At 38.2% G+C, this 20,905-nt stretch overlaps 3 protein-coding genes across 9 annotated transcripts in view; 1 reads left to right on the forward strand and 2 right to left on the reverse strand.

The window, feature by feature from the left end:
* baiap2l1a (BAR/IMD domain containing adaptor protein 2 like 1a) overlaps positions 1–2,632 on the reverse strand; it is a 34,110-nt gene extending 31,478 nt beyond the window's left edge. Inside the window, exons 1-2 of one of the 2 annotated variants that reach the window (XM_077550868.1) lie at positions 2,535–2,632; positions 794–856 (exon numbers count right to left, since the gene is read on the reverse strand). In XM_077550868.1, coding sequence (XP_077406994.1) covers positions 794–844 — 51 coding nt within the window. In that variant the 5' untranslated portion in view covers positions 845–856; positions 2,535–2,632. Of the gene's footprint in view, positions 1–793; positions 2,501–2,534 lie in introns of those variants that run through there. The other variant, XM_077550866.1, reaches the window with a different exon arrangement.
* On the forward strand, positions 2,206–9,420 carry tmem130 (transmembrane protein 130). Of its 6 annotated transcripts, none has more exons than XM_077550872.1 (9): positions 2,206–2,296; positions 3,764–3,822; positions 3,884–3,954; positions 4,018–4,189; positions 4,267–4,412; positions 4,490–4,574; positions 4,651–4,853; positions 6,302–6,408; positions 8,822–9,420. In XM_077550872.1, exons 2-9 carry the CDS (start codon positions 3,815–3,817, stop codon positions 8,957–8,959), a joined length of 930 nt encoding a protein of 309 aa, XP_077406998.1. In that variant the 5' UTR covers positions 2,206–2,296; positions 3,764–3,814; the 3' UTR covers positions 8,960–9,420. The 6 variants fall into 6 exon arrangements, with proteins under 6 accessions (XP_077406998.1, XP_077406996.1, XP_077407000.1 ...); XM_077550870.1 differs by having other exon boundaries at positions 2,207–2,296; positions 3,660–3,822; XM_077550873.1 differs by having other exon boundaries at positions 2,223–2,311.
* Positions 9,421–11,594: 2,174 nt separating this feature from the next.
* nptx2b (neuronal pentraxin IIb) lies at positions 11,595–19,515 on the reverse strand. The gene is made up of 5 exons (XM_077551711.1): positions 18,831–19,515; positions 16,796–17,015; positions 13,782–14,026; positions 13,534–13,713; positions 11,595–13,444 (listed from the first exon to the last, which is right to left on the reverse strand). The coding sequence occupies exons 1-5, from the start codon at positions 19,269–19,271 to the stop codon at positions 13,214–13,216; spliced, it is 1,317 nt and encodes a 438-aa protein (XP_077407837.1). The 5' UTR covers positions 19,272–19,515; the 3' UTR covers positions 11,595–13,213.
* Between the last annotated feature and the right edge of the window lie 1,390 nt (positions 19,516–20,905).

A 20,905-nucleotide genomic window follows, 5' to 3' on the forward strand; every position in this document is an offset into this window, starting at 1 on the left:
AAAATCTAATCATTCCACTTCAAAACACATCAAGATACTACGTATTGAATCTTTCAACAGAGATATAAGTCACATTTACAGTAACCTACTAACAAGCTCATTCATGTTTTAAAATGACAAGTCATTGAATCACACACTCTCCAACTCAGCTGTACCGTATCAAATTGTAATTCCACTTAATCGAACTAAATCAAATCATTTCACTTGGAAATAAACCGCCCTTTAATCATAGAGCGTATCGAAAAACGTGCATCGAATCGTCTACTATTGGCAAAGTTGAGGACTGTCAAAATGGCCCTTGCATCCTTCTATTTTTATTTCGTTTGGCCACCACAGAATTAGATTAACATAGAGGCAAAACGAAACACAATTTAAAACCAACCACTCACTGAGCACTGATCACATCCGTGCACAATCTCCCGCACGAACAATGTGATGGACAGACTGCTCCGATCACAAGCCGCACACTTTCAAACAAACTGTCTGATGCACCAGCAGCGAATAATAACAGGGTGTGACATTCTAGAATGGGCTTGCTTGTTGTTGACAGCTAAATATTCCAGCGCTTCGGTCGAACGTGTTTTAAACAATGTGAAAACAATGGATCGTCATATAGGCGATAAGGGGGTAATGAAAGCCCCGAGAAGTGCAGGTTGGATACTCATGTTGTTTGCTTTGATGGGATTTAAGAGCCACGGCAAACTTGATAGGAAACGGCCAATTCCTCATTTCAAAATCACACTAACTACTGTAATTACTTCACGAATGACAACCGCACACTTGTTCGACTCACCTTATAAGTTAGCTCGGTGAGCTTGCTCACGTCCTGCGGGGTCCCCGACATGTTGGCACGTGGCTTCTCCGGACAAGCGAATGACAAAAAAAAAAAAAAAAAAAAGATCAATCAATAAGAAAAATTATAATCCCGGTGGTCAGCCGCTACAGTCGGACCCACAGCAGGAGAATTACTCTCGACATGCCAGCACCACTGGCACCTTGCACGTATGCATAAAAACAAACCGGCTTGTTGCACGCTCACTCGCTCACTGCACTCACTGGCTGGGACGCGAAGAGATTTTACCGAGGGGGCGGGGCTGCGACGTCACAAGGGTTGACTCAGTTGATGAGCTTAAAAACAATGCATATTGGCACCTTGATTTACGAGTTTAAGTCGTTCATCATTGAAAGAAATGAGAATGACTTTCGTTCCAGCTGCCCAAAAAAGATCAACAATTTTTGTCATGTGAGTTTATGACTCAGCTGATGAGTTTAAAAACAATGCATATTGGCACCTTGATTTACGAGTTTAAGTCGTTCATCATTGACAGAAATGAGAATGACTTTCGTTCCAGCTGCCCAAAAAAGATCAACAATTTTTGTCATGTGAGTTTAATGACAAAAATTGAACAATGCAGTAAACTCCTTTTCCTTAATCGCTACATTTTTTTAAAACTTAACTTTAACTGAATTTAACATTTACTGTTTTTTTTGTTGTTGTTTTTTTTTATTTTTCATAACACTTTCGCCAAATTTCAGCATTTTCTCATGGAAAACAATTTCTACATAGATAATAATAATAATAATAATAATACTTTTTATATAGAACAGGGATGGGCCACTGACCACACTCTGATAGCCCTAATAAATAAATAAATAAATAAAGTTTGCTCTTGTACCCTGCATTTTTTTTTATATATATAATTATAAATAAGGGAGCCCCCGTTTTCATGGACAACGCATATTGGAGGTTTATCATCTTTGTTTTTTCCTTGGTTACAAAATGTTCTTTTTCTTCTTTTTCTTTTCTCAATTCACAAAGGCGTCAATATTACGATGATTTTGCTATTCGCGGGCCGGACAGGCACGTATTTTGTCTGCATTTTTGTCATTCTGCATCTGAGAAGTGCGTGGTCTGATCTGCCACCCCACCCCGCCCCCCATTGGCGCTGATGAAAAATTGTGACCTATTCCATCATTTAAGTAGCACATCTCCGACATAAAACCTTTAAAAACACAAGTTCACACGTGCTTTGTCAGACAGAGTAAAACAAAGACCAAACGTCATGATCATTAAAAAAAAAAAGAAGGGGAAAAAAACTGAGTAGCCCCAGGCAATGCAACAACCTGTAACCTAACTGAAATAAATAAATAAATGGGGGACGGAAGACCACATCACATAAAAGCCACTCAATAAAAGCGTGTTTTGAGATTTTTTCTTTGTTTGATTTTGCATTACTTATCTGATCGGACAGGCTGCGTCAAGGGGCTGCAAGCTAACTCACACCGAGGTTAAAAGGTCAGAAAGAAGCCTGTACGTACTTTTAACTAATTCATTCTTCAAATCAATTCTACAGTAAACAAACTGGAAGCAAATTGAGTGGCATGGGCTGCTAGCCTGCTGTCAACGCTCTTACTACTCGCACGGTTTTCTATGACGTCATCCCGGTTCTTCTTCTCCGCGTTTAGGGCAAAATACCTACAAAACAAACAAACAACAACTCGAAAATGTAAAGTAAAACACAAAGGAGAGCTACCTGTCGTTGGACTGCGCCGTAACCATGTGAATTGATGCTGGGCAATGGTGTGAAGTTTGCTCCTGCCACCTAGCGTTGAACGTTGAAGCTCACGCTTAAAACTACTGAATGTAGAAAATTCCATTTCGAATCGCTACTGCCACCTGCTGACGAAAATGAAACTGCACATACCGTTCTTCACATACACCCCACGCACATTACGTCACATCCGCAGACAGGGCGCGGGAAATTCTAACCCGAATCCAGTCTGTTAATCTATTAATTAGAAGGCATTTCAGTCATAAAAGGACAAATAAAAAACTTATTGTAAAGTTATTTTGGGAAAAAAAGCTCCATATTGCAGCTTTAAGTCAAATTTTTGCTTGTGACCCAAAACAAAAAGTTGGAATAAATAAATAAACAAATAAATAAACCAATACATAAATATAGTTATAAATTTAGGTTACTCATAAATTACCACTGCATATAAATTTGAATGAACAAACTGGTTGTTGTTTTGCCCTTGTAACAAGTAGCCCACCAGAGGGCGCTACAGTACCAATGTATATACAAGCCTTCGATTCGTGGCAATATTACTTCTAAAACTTCACGTTATGATAAATATTGTCATTGTTTTCAACACATTAGAACTAACAAAGAATTATATCTCATATGAAACTTACTGCAAGAAAGCAAAACGGAAAACAAATTAGGTGGCAAACTATTTCCAAGTACAGTATACTACATGTTCCTGTACATTTAAGACCAACGTTTGATGTGTTTTCCTATAGTTTCTTTTATGTCCATTTTATATCCATTGTCATGCCTAAAGTGTTTAAAAGCTGTCACCCTCAATACTCAATACATTATATACATTTAACATTTTCCTTTTATAAAACTGTAGTCAAATCAATTTGACAGTAATGTAAATTCATGTAACACAATCACGATAAAGATGTGGAAATAGAATGGTTTGCTTTTAACATTTTACGCAATAAATTTAACCAGAAAAATCATGTTAATTTCAACATCATATGCACAAATATTTTGATTTTACTATTTATGATATGAAAAAAAACCACATAGCTTGTTGTGATAATTGTTTGACCCCTCAGAAGCACAAAAGTAGATTGTTGTTCTTGTAAGGGCACATGACTGCAACTCATGGTGGCAATTTCAAGCCTTCATGAAGAGCACTGAATGAAGTACTGCACACACATCGCCTCTTCCTCGCCTCCGCCATCCTCTAGATTTTCCTTTTACATCCTTGAGGGCGCTCCCAAGGGAGAGGACCAGCAAACATGGACAGGTACACTTTAATTCAGTTTGTATGTTTCCGAAGGTTGATTAACTTGATTATGCGTTTACAGAACACCGTTGCTGCTTTTCATCCTGGTTTTCCCGGGTGTGGCAGAGTGTGACGGGCCTCTGACAGATTTAGGTAATCCATCATCACTTTCTACCCTTTGCATGCACCCATGACATGTAATCTTTGGTCAATCAGAAAATATTGCCGGGAAGTTGGTTTTCTATCAAACGGACGGCAACGCCACCTACGTGCGAGACACCGGAGAGCTGGCTTCGGACATTCCCACCGAGACTATGTTCGAACTTTCGGACCCGCGGCAGAATCTCAGCACGGCAAACTTCAGCTACACGTGGGATTTAGGGAACGGGTATGAGGACTGTTGGGATGCTCATTCTTAAAAGTTTGAAAGTCTTTGCGATTATCATTTTGTTTATGGAAATGCAGGGAGGTAATCCAGGGGAGTGAGCCTGTTGTCCGCTACCACTACGCCTTGTCTGGAAACTACACGCTGCGGTTGAAAATTGGAGTCAATACGACCAAATACAAACCTCCATTAACTGGAATCTACTCCAAGGATATTCAAGTGCTTGGTTTGTATATAGTATAGTAATTGCAATTAGACTATCCTATTTTTATTAATTTTTTGAGTGTGAAAATTAATTTACAGATGCCATTAAAAGCATTGAGCTGAAGGGCCCTTCTGATTATGAGATGTCTCAAACCTCCGGCCTGGCTGTCCAGGTGGATGGAAGGTAGGTTCCATTTTGTTTTCCAATCTTTATATGACCTCAAGGACGAACCTGAGAATGAGATCATCGTGTCTCTCAGTCCTCCTATGTGGGTATGTTGGCGTTTCCTTCCCAACTGCGTGGCCGACCCGACGGGGGGCTGCACGCTAACATTGCTGTACGAGAACACCTTGCGGCTCAACCACACCTTTACCTCGGCCGGGGTTCACTGCCTGGACATCAGCGTCCGGAATGACATCAGCAAGCTGCAGACCTCCTTCAATCTCTTTGTCAGGAAAAGCAGTGAGTGAAACCAGCTCACATACACACACAACAAATCACATATGACCATCAGGTGTCTTTGCTTAAGAAAAGACAAAGCCCGAAACTGGCCTAAAGGCTGAGAGAGACAAGCAGGAACGTGTTAAAGAGCAGACATCCCAATATTTTATAGTTACTTTAATGTAGTTTGTGAAGAAACTCCAGTAAGGATGAGTGCCCTTTAACCCGTGGGCAGTATTTTATTTTCAAATGGCTTGGTCAGAACCAACAAAAAGCCAAAAAATGGTCACAATAACGCCTAGGGGTTAAGCTAACTAGCTAGCTAGCTAGCTATCCATCTATCTATCTATCTATCTATCTATCTATCTATCTATCTATCTATCTATCTATCTATCTATCTATCTATCTATCTATCTATCTATCTATCTATCTATCTATCTATCTATCTATCTATCTATCTATCTATCTATCTATCTATCTCTAGCAAAGATAGCTAGCTATATGTAGATCTTTATTGGATGTCATTAAATAGGAATCAGTCAGATTTATTGGCCAAGTGTGGAAGGACACGCAAGGAATTTGTCTTCACGGTCACAAACCGACTGAGAAACATAAAAATAACAACGACCAACGGATGGCGACATAACGAAAAGCCCGGCGGTTCAATATCAGCGCCCGAGAAAACAAAACAGGTCTCAGCCTCTGTGCATTTAAATGGGGGCACAGCATAAACCTGGAAAAAAACACAGATTGTGCCATTAATGTATATCCTGAGCCATTTTAACTTTTTTTTTATATATATAAGCGAATGAGGCACCATGAATGGCATCCAGAAGCACCTTCTAAATGAAAAGAACAAGTATTTTTTTTTATTGAAATTAATTTATTCAACTGAGAAATGTCAACAAATGTCAGTGCATGGTTCCCTAAAAGTCTCTTTCATGGCGCAGAGCCTGTTTGTCATGATGTATGTCACTGTTACAGCAGATAAAAAGCTGTAAATCATAACTACATTATATCCAAGGCATACTTACAAATCATTATGTTTTGCTTGTTAGTCTGAAATAAACACACATTGTTCCTGTCTTTAGTACGCTAATATGGATGTGTGTCCATCTTTCTATAGAATGTTTCTTATTGCCACAGTCAAAGGGAGCTGGGTAAAATGTGAGATCTTTTGCGGTGTCATATGAGGTGTTTCGGATCAAACTTTTAATGTGCTGTTTAATAGCGTTAGTTCCGCAAGAGGCCAGTCAAAATGAAGGAATGCGGCCCTATCGCCGTTTACGATCTGCAAGGCCTGTGAATGTTTCCTGTGCTCAGTCGATTTGCGCTTGTGGCTAAGTTACGATTATGCTAAAGCCTATCATAACATTCTTCGTGGGAAAGAAATTAGAGTTCACATTTGAGTCACAACTTTCAGCCCACAAATAATTGTCCACAATTTTGTGAAATTGTGTTCATTCCAGACAACACCAATTTGCTCTTCATCCTGTCTTCCGCTGCGATCCTTGTGGCAACTTTCTCTTTCATCACAGTCATCGCCTGCCACCCTCGATATCACAAAAGAGCTCAGGTACAACAGCGCAAAGTCAAGTTGCGTGTGAGCATAGTTTGCCTACACGCCACAGGTGTGCAAAGAATGGCTTTTATTTACTTATTAGTCATTTATCTCGTTAAATAGATGCGTAAAACTGCTGTGTTAAACGTAACCCACATAGCTAACCCAGCTTTTGGTCCAAAATGGATGGAGGGAAACACTGTAAAAACAGTAGGGTCAAAAGTACGGAAGCGTATTGCATTCACTTGGAAAAAAAAACTCCTTTTTTTCTGACAATTTTTTGGGGGGAGCTTTGTTTTTTTGAGTATTTTATTTTTATTTTCTGTTTTTCTGAATATTTTTTTTTCTGTTTCTCTGAATTTTTTTTTCTGTTTTAATGAATATTTTTTTCTGTCAAAAAAATATTCCGAAACACAGGGGGGGGCGGGGGAGGGGGTGATTATTTTTAAAAAAACAGAAAAAAAAATATTAATAAAAATAGGGGGGGGGGGGATTATAAAAAATAAATATTAAAAAAAAAACAGAAAAAAATATTACGAAAAATAGAGCTGGTGTTATATTCAGAAAAAATGAAAAATAATTATTTTATAATACAGCTAAAAATTACAAAAAAACCCTGAAAAATAATAATTCAGAAAAACAGAGAAAATATATATTTTTTAAACAGAAAAAAAAAACTGGGAAAAAAATATTCAATAAAACAGAAAAAAAAAAAAGTGAATGCAATACACTTCCGTACAAAAGTAACCCAATTATGTATCAAAAACGGACCGATCCGCTTTATGGGTCGATTTGGCACAACTTTCTGGGTTGTTTAATAGAAAATGACCCTTTTTTTAAAAAAAATCCAAGTAAGGGATCTGAGCAATATTTATGAGTTGCTTTACAGTAAAAGACGCATTTCTTGACTCACATCGACCCAAGTAGAGGATCGGTCCATTTTTAACCCAACTGTTTTTAGAGTGAATGCTGGGTTATATATAAACATCACATTGGGTTGAGGATTTGACCTGGAACGTTGGGTCAAGATTTTGATCCAATAAGTGGTGAGCTACCAAGAAATGGGTTACCAGGTTATCAATGCAGCTATTTTTACTTTAACAAGTTGGCCTATCTTTCCACTTCAACTGGCAGTAAATATTATGACCACAAGATGGCAGACTGGACCCAGAAACTGAGAATAGCAACTCTTGTGTGAGCTTCTCACTTACTGGGTACAACATTAGGTAAACTAGCTTGAGAGATCCTGTAAAAACCTCTATGACAGTGTCAGAAAAAAAGTGCACATAAAATGTGCAGTGGGTACAAATAATGTAAAACCTTCATCAGGTTTATCAAACTTGTTTTAATTGTGACCACAACATAGTTATGGTTGCCCTCAAGTGGTCACTTATGGTGAAACCCCAGGCACCAGTTGTTCAAAGGTAATCTGGATAATGGATTATAATTTTTTTTTAAACTTTGTTGTGCAAAACCAAATACAATTTCATAAATCTGATTAAATTAAGCAATCTAATCTTGGTTTCAATCTGGATCAAATCCTCCATTTATTTTTAACCGATTTTCAAATCATTAATTAGAATGATAGAGTACTTTAGATTACAGACCATTAACTCATTCACTGCCACAAATTCATAAAAAACAACAACAACAGATCATTTAAAAATTATGGGCAAGAGGCGATTCAATTTTTTTATTGTAATTAATCGCATGACTTCACTAGTTGACTCACGATTAATCACAAATTTTATATCGGTATTAAATGTACAATAATAAAATTCTAGGTTTTCATACTCTTGTTAACAAAAGTGGGAAAAAAATGTTAAATAGAAATAATTAAAATTTTGACGCTTATAGCCGTCAATGGCAGTGAATGAATTTACCCCAAAAAAGAAAAGATACAAAATTCGGGGCGTCAGGCGATTGAAGTTTTTAATCGTAATTAATCGCATGACTTCACTAGTTAACTCGCGATTAATCACAAATTTCATATCTGTTCTAAATGTACCACAAAAAAAAATCTAGGTTTTCATACTCTTGTTAACAAAAGTGCGATTTTTTTTTTAACTAATAGAAATAGTTAAAAAGAATTTTTGACATTTATAGCCGTCAATGGCAGTTTTGTTTTTTTTATGCATTTTGTTTCATTCAATAAATTCACTTTGTGTGACCCCACGCTGGCTATTTTACACACATAAGCAGCCTTCAGTGTGATATAAAATCGAATTCAGAGCACTCATTATCCGGATTTGGTCATCTTCAAAACGGGATCTGGATTACACTGATCCACTCCAAATTGATCTGAGCAACTGGGATGAAAATAAAACGGATTACGTGATCCCGGATAGCAAAATGGCTTACGGATGTGGCAATGTATGTACCTGACACGACAGACTGCGAAATGTTTTTCATTTTTCTCCTTTTGCAGGTCGCGGCATCCAGCAACGCTTTGTTCCTGAAGAGGCACACTGATGGCCGCAGCAGAATCATTTTCAACGTGGCCCGTGTTGAAAGGGAAGAGAAAGAACCACTGTGGGTACAAAATGGTACACACTACTATTCTTAACCAGTCTCATGAATCCTTCCATGGGGGCTATTCCGTTTTTATTTGCTATATTATGATCAAAAGAAGCACTGTACATAATTGAGTTAAAGTGGAGCAGTAAGCAACTATTATGCCCCATGCTTGTATTCCCGCTTTGCTTTGTGCTGTTTGAATGAATCATTTAGTTACCTGTGTGAGTTCACAAGGCGAGTAGGTCATAACCCACGTGCATATTACGTTGTGTGAGGTCGATCAATTAGTGACCCACAGCGCTCAAGCTAAACCCCCTCATGAATTATTAACTCTCATAAAGGTCATTTTAATGCACATGAGTGTTGGTTTATGCTCAGTGAGAACTGCAAAGTGATCAGTGACCTATTTTTTTAAATTATTTTTTTATTTTTATTTTTTAATTTTTTTAAAGTGTGCTTTCTTTTTGTGAATTTCTTTCCTGGAGAAAAAAATAAATAAATCTGAAACTATTGCTTGCAAATCTGTATTTTTTCTTCTTAACATATATATATTTTTTAAATCACTGTCATCAAGCTAAATGCAACACATGAAACAACAACAAACATCCAATTGGAAAAACATAATAGTTAATAATTAATAATAAAGTGACAGGTGTCACTTGAGGACTTTTCACCAGCTGTGATGAAAAACGGTGGAGTTATTCAAGCGCCTGTCTAATGACAGCTTGTCCCTGTTCATTAATAATAGCGACATTCCTAATGAGCGTGTCCTGACCGAGACGCAGTCGGAGTGCTTGCGGTTGCTATGGTAACCTTCAACGTTGACCTCAGCTTATGTCGAGTTTTAAAGTCGGTGTATGTGGGTCATTTTCGTGTCATTTGATTAATAACGGGAAAGACTTTTGAAAAGAAAAAGATTTTTTTTTTCTTTTAAATGTCACTTTGGTTTTATATGTGTAAGAAATCAAAAAGTTGTTGATGATTCAATTAAAATATGCCAAGCATTCATAGTAAATAAATGGTGGTGGCCCACTGAAAAACACTCAAGAAGTGTAAAAATAAAAGTGCTTGATGAAAAAGACGTAAACAGCTTCATAAAAATCGTCCGAGTTGCACAATGACATATGTCATTGTAACGCTAAAGACGTGCAAAAGTTGTGACATTTTCACAAATTCTTGCATAGCTCAGAAGTAACACCATTGATGTTGCTGTCATGTGTAAATCCAAAATGGCTGCCCTTCTACTCACAGAACCCTCTGGTGCATTGCAACGACATAATGAGGCTCTTTCTAGTGACATTAATAGTTAAAAAAAAAAAAAACTTGAATGACAAATTAGTTTAAAAAAAAAACAACTAAATAACCATGCTACAAATCATGAAACATTAAAAGTTTGAAGGATATTAGAATGTATTTTTTCAAAAGTAAATTCAGTAGGGGATGTCTTTACCGTTATTATTGATCAAATTATATGAAAATGTATGTCACATATTCATATTAAATATTACTTTTATGTCAAAATGTTTATCATTACTGGTTGAAACGGATTAAATTGTAGATATAATACATATATATATATATATATATATATATATATATATATATATATATATATATATATATATATATATAATGTCTTTACTGCAAAACACAAGTATATCATTGTCTAAAAAAAATCCTGAATTCCAAGACACATTTTTTTTTCTTTCGAAAAACACAATTGCAGAAAATGGATATTCATTACAAAATATATGATTTTGCAGAACATTCCACTGCCAAAAACATATTCAAGGCTATTAATTGCATTTATTGTTGCTGTTGTTAGTATAATTAATCCCTCTGCCACTGCTATGTATCCATATTGAGTATGCGCATCAACAAAAAGCTAATTAAAGTCTTAACATAACTCATCTGTGTTTTAATGGCATGTTTTGAAATATCCACCCATCCTCATTAGGATCATGGGTGAGTGAGAGAGAGGTGGGGGAGTCGAGGTTCTGGTCGCCAGTCACACATTAAACAGACATACTCGCTCATATTCATAAAAGTGCACAATTTTGAGTCTACCTAACAACCAGATTCATACAATCATGGACTGTAAACCCTCTCTGTAACTGAGAAGTCTTTTGTTTTCACACCATCCACAGTCAAAGGTTTTATGAAATAAAATGCACCAAAAACAGAGTTACTTTCACCGCACTGTTGCAGTTTATACAAATGATCTGCGAGTGTTACTTTGTATCCATAAAAGGTCCGAGGACGAACGTCTCCCATGTCACCGTCGACCTTTTGGCCTCTCCCTCTGTTAAGCGTTGCTAATGCCACCCACGCCACCTGCTGTTGCCCTGAAGCCAAGCCAGCTCAGTTAAAAGATCCCGCTCAGCTTACGCTCTATACTACTTATGTCACACCCACGTCCCTTTATCGTACCTGACAGTTACCACTAACAGGGCAGCGGATGACTTGTTGGTATGCCATACGCTAAATGGAGTACAGTTCCGATTAAATGTATTATCACAGAAGGCCCTGTGTTACCTTGCTTAAAATACTCTATCAACAACAATTATTGACTATTGAAATGGAAAAATGACCAAAAACGGCATTTCCTTCACTTTGTTTGAAATTGAGTAAAAATGTCTGTTTCTGACAAAAATGAATAAATAAACAAATGGACCAAGCATTGATTTAGGCAGCAGCTCTTTTTATTTTGCACACTTAATGGCAATTTTTATTCATACAAAAAGGATTGTTGGCACTTGAGTCCCTATTAAGGCCACAAAAACAATTCTGAAGAGTTTAACGTGCAAAACTACTATGTACACTACGGCACATATCACAACTACATTACAAGCAGACATTCATAGTTTTTATAACTGTGATAACAATGCAACAACATATACAACAACAAATAAGTGTTTTACAACAATAGAAACATACCATAAACACAAAACACCATTTAACAGGTTTTGTTCATATGGATTATGGATGACCAAAACTGCCAAAATTATAAATAAATAAATGACTAAATAAATAAATAAATAACTAAAAATGAAAAAAAATAAATAAAAAATATAATTCAAAAATGTAATATATATATATATATATATATATATAAACAAAATATAAATATATCCATAAATAAATAAATAAAAGTAAAAATAAATAAAAAAACGAGATTCAAAAAATAAAAATAAATATAAAAAATAAATGTCGAAATAAATACAAAAATAATTATATAAATAAAATTAAATATAAATCAATAAATAAAACTGCTCTCACATTTACTTTTTTTATGCTGCAGACGCTCTGTCAGGTCGAAATGTTATTCAAATGAGGGGGGGCGGTCCTAAGCGTGTCATTGGTTGGCCTCCGCCGTTGCAAATTGCTTGTCATTGGTCGAGTGAGCGGCTCGGCGAACAAGGAAGTCTCGCCGGCTTGCGTTGGAGAGCTCCAGCAATGGACGACTAACTTGAGTTGCTAGACAACAAGTCAATTTATATATTTATTTTTGTATTTATTTGTATTTTTTTATCTCGTTTTTATTTTTGTATTTATTTTTACTTTTATTTATTTATTTAGGGATATATTTATATTTTGTTGTTTTTATTTCCTTTTACATTTATTTATTTTTTATTAAATTTTTGAATTATATTTTTATATCCGTTTTTATTTTCCCTTTTAGCCATTTATTTATTTATATATATATATATATTTTTTTTAATTTTGGCAGTTTTGGTCCTCCATAATGGACAAGGCAAGGATAAAAAAAAAAAAGAGCACTGTGATAGATTTATTAGTATCACTGGTATCATGTCCATGCAAACAGTATTTTTCTCCCCACGTCATAAAGTCGAATGTTTTTCCAGACTAATCATGTCAGTATACAACATGTGATTGATTTTGGCTCCAAGCCAATTCTCCCGTTAAGCAATAGACATAACATTAGCCAGACTTTTAAGATAATCTTCTCTCCTACTTTCGCTTGCACGGCACGCACCAGCAGCTCACATGTCGACTCCAGTCTGGGTCTCTTCTATTTGTATCCGCGGGGTTTGTGCGGTTGCGTGCATTTGTATGTATCGCTTCAATGCCACTCAGGATGGGGTTGTTATGATGAGGGAACTGTGGACTGAACTGACTTGACACCAGGCAGCAAAAACAGTAAGCAAGTAGCCGGTAACAGTGTTAGCTAATTTGGACATTCAGTGTTATGTGCACTCACAATGTTGTTTTCACAGCTTCCACAGTAATTAGAAATAAAATAGCAGCTAATTAACAAGAAAAAAAGGCAGACGCTAAGCGTTTAGGTATTAGGCAGACGCTCCACGCACATCTCCAAAGGCCTCTTGAAGGCTCCCCTCCCAAACACCTCCACGTTGCTGGCCAGCCACGAGATCACATTACCCGGTAAGTACGACGTACAGTTGGCCATGGACTGGATCTCGGCTGGCTTCAGAACTCGGTCCCAGATATTGACTTGACTCAGTTCTCCTACGAATGCCTGCCCGGCATCAAAGCGGCCGCCTACAACGTCCTGGAGACAACAGCAAAAGAAATCTGCAGTAAAACATTTCCGTGATAAAATGTGAATTTCTGCAAAAGACAAATAAATGTTACACATACCTGCTCTTGGCCCAGGATGATAACCCCTCCCGGTTTAATAGGGTGCCAGGCCGCCAGGTTATCTCCCGTCCCTTGCTTTTCCCCATCTTGATAGGCCTCCCACTGGCCATCCCTGGTGGTCCATGAGATGCAGATATGGTGCCACTTTCCATCACGTACCTCCAAAGGCAGCTGTGCAACCTTCACAATCAAAGCCCATTAGATGGACTATGACTGATATTTTATTTATACAAGCAGCCAGGACTCACCTTGTCATTAATGAGCAGCTCAATTGGGTTATTTCCCCATTCGATCAGCACGATCTCATTGGCTTGTCCGGGCACACCGTAGGAGAAAGGTGTCCCGATTCCTGGGGTGGCGCTGGACTTGATCCACATGCAGAGAGTGAATGCATACATCTCCGGGAGGCTTTTGATGATGCGACCATACAAGTAGTTTGTACGCTGCGGTAACGAGAGCTTGAACTGCTCCGGGGACTTGAAGTCTTCTCCTCCTGTCCATATACAGAAGCGAGGTGAGTCACCTACAGTATAGTGTTGAATTTGTCTTTTTGCACTACATTTCAAAACTGCTGGACCCAAAAGTAACCCAACATTGGTGCAATAGCTAACCTAGCTCTGTGTCCAAAAGAGACAGAGGTAATGGTGGATTTTTTAAATTTATTTTTATACTCGTGCGTACTGGTTTGAGGCTGTGACCCAGCATGTTGGGTCAAGATTGTGATCTAACAGAGGGTAAAAAAAAGAAACTACCAAGAAATGGGTAATCAGCTTATCAGTAAAGCTATGGTTACCGTTTCCTAAAAATGTTTTGCGAAATCAGTACACAACAAAATGATCAAACAAAAACAGCAACCAGCTTTGGTTCTTCAGCTTGCCCAAATCCAATCTCCAACCCAATCTGATGGGTCAAAAATAATAAATTTACCACCTAGTCTACTGGCTCAAAAATAATTAATTAACCCAACCTTGGGCAAAAGTAGCCCATCCTGCCCAAATCCAATCTCGAAACACAATCTTTTGCGTGAAAATAATTAACTAACCATCCAGTCTGTTGGGTCAAAGTAATTAACTAACCACACAGTCTATTGTAGGGGTCCTCAAGTTCAGTCCTTGAGGGCCCCTATCTAGCCTGTTTTCCATGTTTTCCCTCCTGCAGCACAGCTGAATCTAATGACCAGCTAATCAGCAAGCTTTGCAGAAGCCTGATAACGATCCTGATCATTATTCAGGTGTGTTAATGGAGAGAAACATGTAAAACAGGCTGGATAGGGGCTCTCGAGGACCGAACGTGAGCACCCCTGGTCTACTGGGTCAGCATAACTAACTAACCCAACCTTGGGCAAAAGTAACCCAGCCCGCCCAACTTCAATATCCAAACCAAATTTGTTGGGTGAAAATAATTTAAGAACCACCCATTCTACTGGGTAAAAAATAATTAACTAACCCAATCTTGAACAAAAGTAACCCAGCCTCCCCAAATCCAATTTCTAAACCCAATCTGGTGGGTGAAAACAATTTACTAACCACGCATTCTACTGGGTCAAAAATAATTAACTAACCCAACCTTGGCCAAAAGTTACTCAGCCTGCCCAAATTCAATCTCTAAACCCAATCTGGTGGGTCAAAAATAATTAACTAACCGTCCAGTCTGCTGGGTCAAAGTAATTAACTAACTACTCGATCTATTGGGTCAACATAAACAACTAACCCAACCTCAGGCAAAAGCAACCCATCCCTCCCAAATCCAATTTCCAACCCAGTCTGTTGTGTCAAAAATAATTAACTAACCACTCAGTTGGCTGGGTCAAAAATAATTAACTAACCCAACCTTGGGCAAAAGTAACCCAGCCCGCCCAACTTTAATATCCAAACCGAATTTGTTGGGTGAAAATAATTTAAGAACCACCCATTCTACTGGGTAAAAAATAATTAACTAACCCAACCTTGAACAAGAGTAATCCAGCCTGCCCAAATCCAATTTCTAAACCCAAACTGGTGGGTCAAAAATAATTAAATAACCGTCCAGTCTGATTGGTCAAAGTAATTAACTAACTACCCAATCTACTGGGTCAACATAAATAACTAACCCAACCTTGGGCAAAAGCAACCCATCCCTCCCAAATCCAATTTCCAACCCAGTATGTTGGGTCAAAATAATTAACTAACCCAACCTTGGGCAAAAGCAACCCAGTCTGCTCAAAATCCACAGCTACACAACTTTATGAAAACAACCCAGCGATTTTTAGTATGTACTGATTCTGAAAAGCAGCTCAATGTGATTGGGCAAATAAAATCTAACATCCACACACAGAGTGGAAGCAGTGCAGTCAAGAGAAAGGATACAAAATGAAAAGAATGTTGAGAATAATACAATTTCATGGAACAATTATTTCTGACAGTGTTTAAACTAACGTAAGAAGGCCTAGGATGAGTGCCATGGAAAATGGACGAATGGAACGACTTTCAACAACATTGTGAGTGTGTGCCATTGGCAATTTTATGTCCATTCATCCGGAAGAACATATTGTGAGGTCTGAGGTCCCAACCTGAGTGATGGCCTGCCTCACAATGTCTGCTCTAGTCCATGCTGGTACCATCTTACTGGCATCCATTCAGGCCATTAACAATCAGTGATGCGATCACTCGAAAATACTCAGTTTTCAGCATTCTGGGACTTCACAATTAGCATTCCCATCTGGCGAGCGATGTCACGTATGCACCATGTCATGTTTTGACCACATACAAAAATAACAATGCAGGAAGGAGGGAGATTTTAGTTCTCAAGCTGGAAATCCAATCACTACTTTGAGTTTGTCAGCTAAAGAAAATATTAAAGTACGTTACACAGTCTGTGCTGTTCACAAAGTATTATCGAGCTTCAAAATCACGACCAGTACATCCAATTAAAAATAAATAAATAATGATAAAAGGATCACTGCCCGTTCAAGCTTAAAAAGAAATACGCACAAGGTTGTGTGACTGTATGAGGTCCCCAAATTTAATCATTATAGGCTATATATAGAAGTAATGTTCATTCCAAATTTTATTTTTATTAACAGCTAAATATGTCAGGCCAAAACAGACTGCCTGAAATTTTTTTTTACAAGTGAAGTCTTTTATTTTATTTTTTATTTTTATAAATACAAGTAGCCTGTTTGTGTGTGTTTTTCAAGGTAACTATAGCAACACTGTTTTAAAACGACTTTTTTTTTTGTGTAATCTGACTAATCTTTCCATCACATTTTCCTGCGTCACATTACCTTTCTCAAGCTCACTTATCCTCTCCACCAGCGCGTTGAGCGTACTTTCCGTCTTCAGCCGGTACGCTGCCGTGGCATTGGACAGCATGCTCTTCTCCTCTTCCAAGTTGCTGACTTTCCTCAGGAGCTGCTTCTCCAGCTCGACCAGGCGACGTTGCAGTAAGTCACGCAGCTCGCTGGGGAACGACGCGCCGGATATATTGGCTCGCATCTGCTGTTGCTAAAGATGGATGAGCAGGAAGTGGACACAGGTGACCACGGATAGGTAGCAGCGGGAGACGCTTTTGACTTCACAGCGGGATTCTAAACGCATGTCTGACTGCCTTACAAATGTACATATACTAGATATTATAAAAGGAGATTTGGCTACTCTACCATCTTTGCTACTCGTTATTTGGCTATTCAATATTTGGATGTATGTATTTGTAATGATTAGTTATAAAGCAGTGATTAAAATCAACCCGAAAAAATGGCTTACAACATTTTCTATGCCACTCCACCATTATAAACATAATATTTGGATTAAAATTGCGTATGTGGAATACACCCTAGAGACAGATTGGTCAAAATGACCCCCCAAAAAAAGGTTAAATTTGACCTAACTAGTTGGTAGTTATGTGTCCGACAGATCATTTGGTTAAAATGGTGTTTTCAATCAATATATATTGGTGGCCAAGATATTGGTTAATCTGTGTTAGAGGCTGACATTTTTTCGGGAATCCCGTGAAAAAAAAGTACCACTGATCGTCACATCCACATAAGTGGGTCGAAAATTGTTCCCCGCATTTGGCCCATCCCCTGAGGGAGCGGTGACCAGCGACAGGGGCAACGCTCAAGGAATCATTTGGAGATTTAACCCCCCCCCTCAATTCCAACCCTCAATGCTGAGTGTCAAGCAGGGAGGCAAACGGATCCCATTCATAGTCTTTGTTCTGACCCGGCCAGGGATTGAACCCACAACCTCCCAGTCTCAGGGGAGACACTCTAGGCCACTAAGCTGGTCACACCGCGTGACCTATCTAGACACACCTTTCCATTTTTAAACACTATACTATTTTTATATTATATTGTAATCATATATAATAATTGCTAAATACATTTAGAATATAATAAATTGATACAATAAATATATTTCCAAGTGCTCTACCAAGACTTACTTTCTATTGTAACCAATTTCATTTTTTGTTGGGCTAACCCAAAAAATTGGTATGCCTGTAACCACCCGGAATGGTCAATGTCTGGCCAATCTAACAATTAATCAAGCCAATATGAGCTTAACCAACTGGTTATTTTTATATTGATTGGTAGTTGTTTTTTTTTTTAATCCATTTTTTAGAGTGTACGAATAGAGCAGCAAACGCCACCCATTTTCATCCATCTCACAGGGCGGCCATTTTGCCACATGCTACTGAAAATGACATCACAGTTGCTCGGCTCAGCTTGTGAATTTCACATGACCAAACTCAGAAAACAGGTGAGCAGTGATTGGTCATTACGTGAGCCATGAATGGTCGCTACTTGAGCAACTGTGATGTCATTTTCAGTCAACAGCAAGCGGCAAATGGCCGCACCCTGACATGATTCAAATTTGGCTGCTTTATTCGTATTGAACAAAATTAACACTAATCATAATGTCGTGTTTAGACTATAGTGGAGAAAAAAATGGATGGTTGGATGGATGGATTTTTGGATTGATTAAATTATTATTTAAAGGCATAGGCTATTTGATTCATTTTCTTACAACAACTAATGTTTTGTCTGATAATTATCTTATTGTTTTATTCATGTGACTTGCACTAAGATTTTTTTTTACATGATGTTTTGTTTTTTAAACAGCCAACATTTCCATGTTAGTTATACCTGCTCAATCCAATATGATGCAAGGCCCCCCCCAAAAAAGTGTTTTAATCAGGGGTGTGCAAAGTGTGGCCCCATAAGACTTTTGTAACATATACAATTGTTGCATTCCCTAAGCTGCGCTCTAATTAGTTTAAAGAGTACAAAACAGGACTTTTACGCATTGTGACGAACTTACCTCCAGGTTCTCCAACCTGTCCTTGAGCCCCTGCATTGTTTTTCCAAGATTCTCCACAGTGTCATTTGGATCCCTGGGGACGTCCCCCATTGTGTTTTGCTTCACTTTGCCCCAAGCAGCCCCCTTTTCGTACTTTCTATCATCCGTGGTTGAGGCGCAGAGGGACAGCTTGGTGGTCAGCTCGTTGATTGTGCCAATTTGCTTGGAGATGGTTTCTTTCTGCTGCAGAATCGTCTCTCGGAGTTGCATGACGGTGTTGCGGAGCTCCTCTTCCTGCCCCCCGGCGCTGATTTCGGGTAATAAGGTCACCGGGCAGCTGGTGTCGCCGACGAGGGGAACTGCTCGGCAAATGTAGCGCTTGCCGTCGTCCGCTTGGCCGCTGGTTTGGTGCCGGCAGCCCAGCGCACAGAACATTAAAAAGCCGTAAAAAAGTGATAACATACCTGCAAAGAATGCCTCCAAGTAAGTATTAATGATAAGTAAACACTCTATGAAGCCATCCAGTCTGTGCCTAAAACACACCCGTTACAATTTACGCACGCACAATTCGGAATTATAAAACAGTACCATAATTCAACTAGACTAATAAATTTAAAAAAATATATATTAAATAGCACAACCCAAAATGAAAATCTAGTTTAAAAGTCTAAAAGCTTTTTTTGCGGAACTATTCCTGGCGCGAACAGAGCGCAGTGTGGCACTGATCGGACAGTTCCCTCTTTAGGGAAAGAGGATTACCAAAAAAAGGTGTCTAGAGAACGCCTGTGATTGGCTGTAGTAGGCTGACGTCAGCGGCCAGCAGGGTGACACATTTATTTATCTGTTTGAGCACTTCATTAAGCAATGACGAGGCGACAATTGCAAACCTATGGGGGGGCGAGGGCAAAAAATCAATTCCATTTTGAGTACGCAATGTCCTTATTTCACTTATTCGTTTATGCCAACAAATGTAACAGTCATTTTTCTTGCGGTCCCTGTAAATTAAACATGTTGAGAACTTGTGTTCATAACTAATTTCTGTTTTATTGGGCAGGGCATGTCTTAGGTCTCCCTCACAGTTGCTTGTTGATAGCATAATCTCCGCAATAACAAGAGAATAGGGAGTGAGTCCTTCCACAAATAGCCAATAAAATGCAAGCAGTCTAATTAATACCCCCATTAGTATATATCTCCTATATTAATAGTTAAAACCATAAATGTAACACAAGTTATGATCCCCAAAATAGTGTATTATCAACTCATCTTGCAACATTACATTATTATTAAAAATAAATTGTGTGTACATATATAGCGACAGAAAAAAGACAATTGCTTGTGCCACTAACATAGTTCCCTCTTCCCTGGCACCAATGCGCCAAACGGCCACAGGTAAGTTTTCAGCAAAAAAAACAAAACAAAACAAACTCGGGATCGATTACCAATAGGTGAATTTTAAAACATCAGACTCAAAATGCACTCATGACGTATAAAAAAAAAATGAGGACACGATACGTAAACAATTAGCCGCAGCTGGCTGCCTGGTCGTGAAAGGTCAATAAATCCTGGTGGGCAGACTGGAAGACATACTGCTGAGCATTGAACATGGCCTTCAAATGGTACAGTCACATGCGAACGACACGGGCACGCACACACATACGGATGTACGAGGCAGAAAGAGAGAGGATGTACTTCAATCCAGCAGCTGAGAAACTCAGAGAATTGAAAGAATGCTCAAATAATTCAAATTATAATGATTAAAATATGATATACCCTGGCATTAAGATGATTTCAAATGAGCACAGGTGGCAAAAGTAATCATGCCAAGATATTAATCATATCGAGAAAGTACAGAATAAAAGATAGTTTTCAGATACATGTCAAATGAGAGTAAAGTAAAAAGTAATCAGAAAAACAAATACTCGACTACACTTGAAAAACCTACTTAATTACAGTTACTTGTTTACAATGCACCAGTGCGAATGAGTATATTAGTCCAAGTCAGTCTGGTTTGCTTGCTGTTTTTACTTCAGTACTTTGCTAGCCATAACATCATCATATGAGTTATAACAAAAGATCTGCAAGGCCCTTAAGGACCA

This window comes from Vanacampus margaritifer, chromosome 18, assembly GCF_051991255.1.
Source record: "Vanacampus margaritifer isolate UIUO_Vmar chromosome 18, RoL_Vmar_1.0, whole genome shotgun sequence".
Classification (NCBI taxonomy): Eukaryota; Metazoa; Chordata; class Actinopteri; order Syngnathiformes; family Syngnathidae; genus Vanacampus; species Vanacampus margaritifer.